This window comes from Nicotiana tabacum, chromosome 5 (assembly GCF_000715075.1).
Source record: "Nicotiana tabacum cultivar K326 chromosome 5, ASM71507v2, whole genome shotgun sequence".
Lineage (NCBI taxonomy): Eukaryota > Viridiplantae > Streptophyta > Magnoliopsida > Solanales > Solanaceae > Nicotiana > Nicotiana tabacum.
Window position 1 is genome coordinate 56,337,597 of NC_134084.1, and position 10,352 is coordinate 56,347,948.

Below are 10,352 nucleotides of genomic sequence, written 5' to 3' on the forward strand. Positions count from 1 at the left end.
CTTGCAAATGCAAATAAGATCTCGTATTTGCGAGACCTGCAACATCAACCCAGCACCAACAATCTGAAACTCACTCAAAACACTTTGAAGCGCATCCAAAACTCAGCCGAGCCTCCGGGGCTCCACACCAAATATCCATACAGGTCTAAAAATATCATACAAACTCGCTCGCGAGCTCAAAATACCAAGATAACGTCTGGAACTACGAATCGAACACCAAAATGCATGAAATCTACAATGAAAATTAAGAATCACTAAAATCATAACCAAGCGTCCGGTTCTTACCAAACCAACTCAGAATGACACCAAACTTTGCGTAGAAGTTCCAAATGAGAAAACAGACCTAATTCAAGTCCTGAAACCAAAATCCGAAGCCGAACCCGATAGCCATGAAGTCAAACCATGGTCAAACTTAGGAAATTTTAAATCTTCAAATTGCCAACTTTAGGCAAAATAGAGCCAATTCAATCTAGGAACCTCCAAATCCAATTTCGAGTATACGCATAAGTGCAAAATTACCTTACAAACCTACTAAAACCATCAAAATATTATTCTGGGATCATTTTTACAAAAGTCAATCATTGGTCAATATTTCCAACCTAAGCTTCCAAGTTGAGAACGAATTATTCCAAATCAACCATAAACCTCCCCAAAACAAAACCAACCATCTCCGCAAGTCATGAATTCATAAATGCACCCGTGGGAAGCTTCAAAAGGGAAAATGGGGCACAAATACACAAAACAATCGATCGAATCGTTACAAATAGAGGCTCGCTTCTGGTGTCTTATATGATTAGAATGTGCCACCATGACTTAAAAAAGAATTCTATAGAGCGGTGGTCAAACCGACTATGTTGTATGGGGCTGAGTGTTTGCTAGTCATGAACTAGAAGATGAAGGTGACTGAGATAAGGATGTTAAGATGAATGTGCGGGCATACCAGATTAGACAGAATTAGAAATGAAGTTATCCGGGACAAGATGGGTGTTGCTTCTATGGAAGACAAGATACGGGAGGCAAGACTAAGATCGTTCGGGCATGTGAAGACATAGATGTACCAGTGAGGAGGTGTGAGAGGCTAGCCTTGGAAGGCCAACAGAGAGGTAGAGGAAGCCGAATAAGTATTGGGGAGAGGTGATTAGGTAAGATATAGTGTTGCTCCTGCTTATTGAGAACATAACCATGCATAGGAAGGTGTGTAGGCTGAGAATTAGGGTACAAGGTTAGGTAGTAGAGCTTTGTCTTTGTTTGTTACAATAGCTTTAGTACACCACTTAGTCTCTTTCGTGTATTTTCGTCTTTCTAGACGTCATTATTACTTATTATTGCTTTTGCCTCGATTTTTAATTGCACTACCTAGTGTTAGTTTTGTATGTTCGCTTGATTTTCTGATTGGTTTGCTGGTCATTGGTCCTTCCCTTATCTTTCTTGAGTCAAGGGTCTACAGGAAACAATCTCTCTACCTTTTCAAAGGTAGAGGTAAGTTATGCGTACACATTACCTCCCATACCCCACACGTGGGCATACACTGGGTTTTCTGCTGATACTAGTTTTAGTGTACGTGCGTTGCACGTGTATATCGCGTCAATTAGTATAAAATGTGTAAAAAAATTTATTGAAAAATAACAATTGATGATAAACCAAATGCGATATTTGTCAAATGATCAAAATAAATATTATTACATTAATACAATAGTTGAATACAATATCTTCAAAATATATAAAGATGATGAATTTAGTTGAATTAGTTATATAGTATTTGGAGTTTTGAGATTTTATTATCATTATTATATAAGTATATGGTAAGTTGTTATAATCTCACGCAACATCTCTTTTATTAATGTTATAATCATAATATCATAATACAAGGAAATAATAAATTAGTTACTACTTAATTAGTTGTTACTTTTGGACAAACAAGTTTTTTCAACGCAACTAAGCACACAGTCTTTCAGTTGGTACAAATGAAGCATAAAAACTTTATGTTAATCATCTTGTAAGGAATAAATTAGTTTTCTATTTTATTGGGCGATACAAAAATAAAATCTAATTTTAATTTATCAAGATTCTAAAATATATATTTTATGCAGAAAAATGAGGTTAAGCTACTTTATAACAAAAGATATTAAAAGTTTAAAAACGTGTTATACTCTTTTCTTTTTTTCTTTTTGTCTTTTTTGGGTTTAGTCTAACATTAATTTTTCTTTATTTAAATATTTATATGTCTGTTTTTAGCATGTGAAATTTATTCTTTGTAACTTAAGTACGTAGAATTCTTATTTGTTCTGGTGGCACTCATAACACCACTTCAGCCTCTTCATGTTTCCCTAATAATTCTGACTCTTTAAAATTAAAAGAAAAAAAATTAACATGCATTGGTCATGTATTTTAGGTAATCAATTATTGAAAGTATTTGTAAAAATAATACTAACAATTATATACATCAGAGGCTAAGAATACACATTAAACTCCAAAAGCATATTTAAAGTCTACAAGGATATAATGTTGGTATAAGGAAAGAATTGAAGTTAAGTAAATTTAATTGAATTTGAAATCCTAAATATTAGGATATTCTATGTAGTTTAAATAAGACAAAAAAAGTTTTAAAAAAATATTTAGTTGATTTTGAACTCCTAAATATTAGAAAAATAATTAACTAACTGTTTTATCTAGTATGAAATCTATTTTTAAAAGGTAAAAAAAGAACGAACAACATTTCGCTAAGGACCTTCGTGCTTTAATATAGTATAGATAGATAGATTACGCGCATTACGCATGTTTCTCTCTGATTGAATATTTAAAATTTTAACATTAATATTATTTAAAATATGTTTGAATTGTAAAATAATTTTTTAAAATTATAAGTTTCTAAAATAATGAATGCTTGATAAAGAAACCTTATATAACAATTTTCTTTCCTTTCCTACAATCAAATAGTAGAATACAAGTCCATTTAGGCTTCAAAAATTAGAAGTGTAGAAGGGCTTATATTCTACAATCAAACGGTAGAATACAAGTCCATTTAGGCTCCTAAAATTAGAAGCCTAGAAGGACTTATATTCTACCGTTTGATTGTGGGAAAGAAGAGGAAAATGTTCAAAGTTTCCTTTCTTTTTTTTTTCTTCCTTTTTCTGTTTAATAAGCAACAAAGTTTTTGAAATATTCTTACATAAAATAGACAGTTTCCTTCATACGCAGTTTTGAAAGAATTGTAGTTAAAAAATTATAACTCTAAAATATTAGTTTAGTCCTAAATATTAGAGTGTGGTTTTTTTATTTAGGTGCAAAGATCTAGAAAAGTCAAAGTAGTGTATTTATAATAAACACCTAAATTTGCGTCACATAATAAAGTTAAAAAACAAATAAAAGAGAATAATAAATTTTTTAAATATTAATTGTTATTAAGAATCCAACATAAGTGCGGTTACGAAAGGTTAAAAGTTGATTAGCTATGTTAATTTGAATACCTTCGGCTTCCAGTATTGAATATGAAATTCACGCGTCACCGAGTTTGAAAACTTACAAGTAGTTGTAGCTAATGTTTATCTTTCTTTCTAATATTTAGTATAACTACTTTTAGTTATGTAAAATAAGAGATAAAGAAAAAATCGGACTCCTAAACCTAAAAGAAAGGGAAAGTGCTCGATCAATAAGAATTGTTTATGAAAAATATGTGATTTTCGTGTACTATTAATATTGGAGTATATTTTTTTTATTATATTACATAGTTCTAAAAAAGAGAAAAATTTAATACAAGATTCAGTTGATTTCGAAATCCTAAATATTAGGAAAATAAAATGACTATTTTGTCTGATGTGAGGTTAATACTTACAGGGTAAAAAAAGACGAACAACATCTCGCTAATGACCTTCGTGCTTTTAAAAAAATAATAAGTTCCTAAAATGATGATTGTTTTTCTTATTTATCTAAGCCAAGGAAGAAACTCGGTTCGCAGAAATTTTCAATCATTTCAATCAATATGTTCGACTTAAATTTTATAATCTGATTACTTCAAGTTTACAAATTACCATACTTCTTTTTTAGTTTCAACTAGAATGCTCCTTTTGATTTTTTCCGGTAATTTAATGTTTTAAGTTTAATTGCAAAAAATACAAACAAGATGTACTAACTGACACACGATGTCTATTTTTTGCTGTCAAGCAAAATACAAATTACTCTATTTATTGATCAATGACAAATATTATGGGAATTGTTTTATTGCAAAAGTAGAAATGGCTAAATTTTGATTAATTTAAGTTTTTATTTTTTATTTTTTATTTTTGAGAGGCTTTCATGCTCTATACAAGGACATAATTATGCATTCACAAGTTTTCTTTTTTATAGAAGAGTTCATGCATGTTAAAAACAGATTTAGAATTCAATCCTAGAATATGAGTGAAAATATGGGTTCATGCATGTGAATATCAGATTTAGAATTTAATTTTTATCAATTATCACAAATGTAGTGTTTTAATTTTTGTGTGTCTATAGTCAGTTCACATTTAATTTTGAATTGAAACTTTTTAAAAGCAACTTCGATTTAATTCCAAAAAATATTAAATTGTCTAACGTTAAGGTGTATACAAATTAAAAGGAAAGGTATATATTATAGCTAATTTTACATATTATCCTAAATATTAGGAGTTTGTACATAATTCAAATTTGAAAAATATTTAATAACCTAACTTTTAGTTGATTTCAAATTAGTCCTAACTATTAGTAGTAAATTAATTAAATTGCATGCTTACAACTTTGTCCAATCTAACAGCTATTTTTGAAGGGCAAAAAGATGAGCTAAAGTATAGATATAGATTACGCGCGTTGCGCATATACCCTATGTCGATGAGTAATAAGTTCTTAAAAATCATAAAGATTATTAAAAATTATCTATTGAGTTATACAATAAAAGTTTAAAAAGTAGTTTAAGTTTCTTGAAATGATGAATGTTGGTTATATTTAGCAAACTCATAACCAATATTTTTGTTTTGTTCCACAAAAGTCATCATAGCCCCAACTCAAATTATTTACTCATTTATTATATGGTGGAATAATTTATTTATTCAAGAGAACGACTTGAAATCAGAATTAGAAATATATATCAATGATTCAGCTCTGCATTGTCTTTGTTTAAGTGGGATTTATATTTAAAAAATTCTATTAGTATTAGTTAACTTCAAACCCTAAATATTTTTTCCTACAAATTTTGGATTTTGAATTTGTAACTATGTCTAATATTAGTAGATTCTATCGTTCAATATGCTTGAAAACCGTGGTAGATATTTATGAAAAACTAAATCAAAACGTACAGTAGCTAATTTTGCAAAGAAATCTCTATTTGTTTTCTTATAAATATGGTTTTGGCAAAGAAATATTAACTTGAACATATGATATGTACAAACATGTAATTAAAATCTTAACAACATAAATAGAAACAATATAAATTAAAAACAAACTTCGGAAAAAACTTGCCTTTAAAATCTCATCCTATCGGCACTAAGTCTCAATCACAGGCTCCACGTGAGTCTTCCTTCAACTGCCAAAGAATATTGAATAATCGACCAATAATTACTCATATAAATTTGTTAAATACATATTGTTATAAAAAGCTGAGAAATCTAATAACTTGAAAAAAACAAAACAGATACCGATAAGAAAAAAGGTAGAAAACGAACATCAATATCTATAGAACATTAGATATCTCGAAGAGTTAGCTTGTTTTACATCTTAAACTCATGTTGATAGAGAACTAAAAATGGGATGAAATATTCCAAAGCAGTCAAACCTAAAAGAAAGCCACACACGTTGGTAAAGAATTCTAATCCTAAACAAAAAATGCCTAAAGAATCCTAAACGTAAAATAAAGCAAAGTCGTAGCCAATAGAAACTGTAATACACGATAGTTTTGGTGTTATACCAAAATAAGAAGAAAAAAAATAGTACTGAACAATTACAATTATATCCAACGTAAAATACACTTATGAAGGATAAAAAAGACGAACGACATTTCGATAGGGGTTTCATGCTTTTAATATAGTATAGATTATCTAAAAAAAAATAGTGGTGATTGCCCTATGTTCTCTAGCAATAGTATTAATTTTTTTCCAAAAATGAAGAAAAAACAGAGGCCTAAGCATCGAATCGAAGTGAGCCACGTTTGATCTTATACTACAGTTGAAGACATTACCCCTGTATAACAAATTTAGGGATCCATTTAGCAATAAACCAAACTCCTTGGTTATTATCCGCTAACGAGTACTACGAGACGTACCGTCTAATCCAAAGCGGTGCTCCACAAATATCATCATCATCTTCTTATAAAAGTATAACCTAAAGTAAAAGCAAGACCACAACAGTTAAAAGACAACACATTTTCAGCACGACGTACAACTCAAAAGCCATGGACGATGACAGCTTCAGAGCCCGTGTACACAAAGTTTTCGGCGCTCTCTCTTCATCAGCACCGTCGTCGGCGTGGTCTCTCACCGACGATGAAGTGGAGAAGAAAGAGTGGAACCGAAGCGCACTGAAGCAAGGGAAAGAGGATGATGACCAAACCCTTTGTTCTTCGTCATATGATGGATTATTCAAACAAAATGGCAGGAGGAACTTGACCACTCAAGGGCTCCAAAATGATCCAAATGATGAGGAAAGTCGTTTTGAGGACCCTAATGATGTTTGGGAAATCAGATCCTCCATTGGCTTGGATCCCACGCTTGATAATGAGGTACTTTATATGGATTTTAATTTTTTATATATTGACATCGAAGGTACTTCTACACAAATTACTAATCTTTGTCCTAGTAGTAGTAGTGTAAGAAGTTAATTCATTTTATATTGCACTCCCATTACCATCAAAATTTGAAATGCACTCCCTTTTTTTGTGATACATTGAACTTTGTATTCCTTAATTTTGATTTGAACTAAACTATGGGCGTTTTGTATGGAGGAGAAGAATAATTTCTTCATTAAAATCTGGTGTTTGTTTCGTTAGGTATAATTTAGGTAAGATGACACCTTCAAATAAATTACACAAGTTATTTTCTCCCTTTTGGTATTGATTTTCTAGCTTCAAGAGCGCAGACATATTACCTCAATAGGGGCTAATTCAGGCATGGACGGGCCTCTATCCTATAGCTATTTGATATGCTGTAACAAAATACATTATTGCAAGTGGATCAGAGACGTCATTGTTTTATTAAACTTTTCTTGTAAAGCTACTGCTTGATACTGAAATTCTAAACAAGGATTAATTTACTGTGTCTTTTATTGGAGAAAGGTTATGTACTTGTTATTCTATGATTTTTTAATTGCAATGTTTGGCTATACTGCTATTATGTTTGTATGGTCTGTGCACTTGTGTTTGACAGTGAATATGCTTTGAGAAGTATCACTTTGGTGCATATATATTCTGTTCTACTTAATTCAATGTCCCGGAACTTCAAAGAGAACTAGACACAATCTGTATATTTTGGTGTTCGAAGACCATCCATTCTTTCCTTACTATTTAGTATGGAAGGGGGGGATTGCCATAGGAAGCTACCATTACTTCTTTAATTTCAGTTATTCATGTGCTCTAAGCTTATCTCGTTTCACTTAGCAAAAATGGTAACCATTTTTTATTTTCTTTTTCTTGAAATTTAGAACTTAGTATAAGGAAATTTCTCATAATCGATTCCTCATTATTTTGGGCAATTTTACATATCATACTTGTTCCCATTCAATAGCTAATAATACTTCCTTTCTCCTCCTCCTTATTCTTGGGAGCACAACTTGGTTCCTTGTTTCACCGATTGGATAGCTGGTATTGTTTGACCTATGTACCCACTTTCTTGGTCTGTGCGATACGAGGGAGAAATTTTATTTTGGGTGTGAGAACTTTTACTAGTTGTGTGAGGGGTATATTTAATTGAGTAAAATGTGTGACCATAACGTCCATATCATCCCATCTCCTCCTCCTCAATTCTTGCTCGCTGTTCTTCTTCTTTTCCTTTTTATTCCTCTTCTCCGACGCCATGCTCGTTACTTTTTTTTTTCCTTCTGTTTTTCATCAACTCTTAAACCATGTATTGGTGGGTGAATGGGTGGAAAATCTATGTCTGCTAATATTTGGCTACTAGAGTACTAGAGTTTACTTGTCTCTCCTGAATTTCACATCAAAATCCAACTACATCAAATAAATGAAAGAAAAGACAGTCTAGTTCCATCCAATTTAGACCAAATTTTTTCAAGATTACTTCAGTTTCACTACCTACTTCTCAACTTCTCCAAAACAATTCAAATTTCCACAATAACCACCTCAAAATTTCCTTCAAATAATTGGAATGGAGAAAGAATAAATATGCTAGGCATTGCCGGAGTCCCATTTCTGATTTCAAATTGCATACTGGTGTTGAGTTTGAATTTGGCTAGGGATTATACGGGTTAGAAAATACTTTAACCTAATTTGTCTTTGTCATCTGATATTTGAGGAATGCTCTCAGAGGAGATGGTCCGCATTGCTGCTTCGGCATCAGTTTTCTGGCACCTACTTTAAACCCTAAAATAAGCATACTACATGCAAAACAAAAAGTTCTGCAAAAAATAGTGGAATAAGCATTTGAAAATTGTTTGCTATAAAAAAGCTGAAGGAGAAGATGGGAATTTTTAAAAAAAGAGTTGTGGAGTGTGAACTAGTCAGAAAGGAAGATGCGCAGATAAAGAAGGGGCGAGTAATGAGAAAATGGGACCCATAAATTCCAAATGTTAAGCATTGAATACCCTCACACTTGAGAAGTACTAAGGGGTCATTTGGTTTAAAGATAGGTTATGCTAAGATTAGTTATGCTGGGATTCACTCTTCTGGTATTATTTCTTGTTGACCGGTTGATATGTTGTATTAATCATGGCATTGTCAATTTTACTGCTTTATTGGAATTATTATTCCATCCTCTGGCAGGTATAAGTTATCTCGGTACTATTTTTAATCCCGAGATAAATTAGTAACCAAACAAGGGATAAGGTGGTATTTAATTTTTATCTCAGGATTAGTTTTGCTTATCCATCACACTAAACGACCCCTAAGTGTCTTTGCCCCTAAAAGAGACTGTTCTTTTTTTTTTTTTTGGTTTTGTTTGAGACTTATGATCCTTCTTGATTGCTTCTCCAGGACGAGGAAGATGAATATGATAGAGTGGCGGAAGGCAGAGTGGGTGCTGCTGATCGCTTGTACATGAACGCTATTGATCAGGAAACATCTTATGATCCTTCAGGACGTAACATCTGTAGAGACGCACGTGCAAATCATATGGCTGCACAAGTTAGGCTGAAGGAAGATGCTGATGCAGCTGTGAAATGTGAAACTCATTTTGATGGTATCACTCTATGTGGTGAGCAGCAGTCTACTGAACCACTTCAGGTTCATAGTAAGGTGAAGCCAATTTTGAAAAGAACAAGGAAATCTGAGAATGGTGTGCTCAAGTCCATGAAACGAGTCAGGTTTAATCCTAGTTGTAAAGATAAATGTGAAGGGGCTTCAGAGCTAGAAGTTTCTTGGGCAGCTCCTGCAGCAGCAAATTCTAGTTCTCAAAAAAATGAATCTATTCTTGACAACAGTAGGCCGAATGTTCCTGATCATATTCTCAACCCTTCAAAGTATACTCACTATAGTTTGGATTCTCCTAGCAAGCTTGATGATGAATCAAATATTCAAGCTTGCGTATACCTTCTCGAGGAGGTTAAGAAGTTGAAGCATGATCAATTGGCACGAGAAATTAGGGACGTGTCAGCTACTAATACTAAATCAGTAGCCTTTGTGCCTAGGCAGAAGAACTCATATGCTATAGCAGCAAAGGATGCAACTCCGTCAAAGGAAATGATTAAAGAAGCTTGTAATGTATCCTTGCACCCAAAAGGCTTTCCTGTTGCCATTGCCGCTGTAGAGGCTCAAGAAAGTGGAGATCCAATGGAAGAAGATATGGAAGCACATGTAGGTGACAATAACATCGTCTCCCATAAACCAGTTCGCCATTATCGAAGCAAGGCAGAGATGAACGACTCTGTTACTTGATCTTATGTTGTTACTTGAGGCTAGTATGTATGTATGTATGTTATATAATTCCATTAGCAGAAATGCTTGATAACTGCATCTGTTTGCAAGTTCTTGTCTTAGCTGGATCTCCACCCCTAACCCCTCCAGAAAAAAAAGGAACAGAAAAGGAAGAAACGTACAATATATAACTATAGGGGGAGTCCCCTTGCACGACATAAGCATGGAGTGTTCTGACTTTTTGCATGAACTATCTGTTTTTAAGGGCGTTGAGTGATTCTTGATGGATTATTCTTATTATGTTTTGCGTCCTTAAATTAGGTAGTTT

General features: G+C 32.7%; 1 protein-coding gene across 1 annotated transcript; it reads left to right on the forward strand.

The window, feature by feature from the left end:
- Positions 1-6,273: 6,273 nt before the first annotated feature.
- On the forward strand, positions 6,274-10,134 carry LOC107782227 (uncharacterized). The gene is made up of 2 exons (XM_016603096.2): positions 6,274-6,724; positions 9,146-10,134. The coding sequence occupies exons 1-2, from the start codon at positions 6,398-6,400 to the stop codon at positions 10,043-10,045; spliced, it is 1,227 nt and encodes a 408-aa protein (XP_016458582.1). The 5' UTR covers positions 6,274-6,397; the 3' UTR covers positions 10,046-10,134.
- The last annotated feature ends 218 nt before the right edge of the window (positions 10,135-10,352 follow it).

Bases quoted from the DNA above. Each gene is read 5' to 3' on its own strand.
- LOC107782227 (XM_016603096.2), top strand. From the start codon at position 6,398: ATGGACGATGACAGCTTCAGAGCCCGTGTACACAAAGTTTTCGGCGCT. The intron at 6,725-9,145 runs GTACTTTATATG...TTGCTTCTCCAG, and splicing joins ATCCCACGCTTGATAATGAG to GACGAGGAAGATGAATATGA.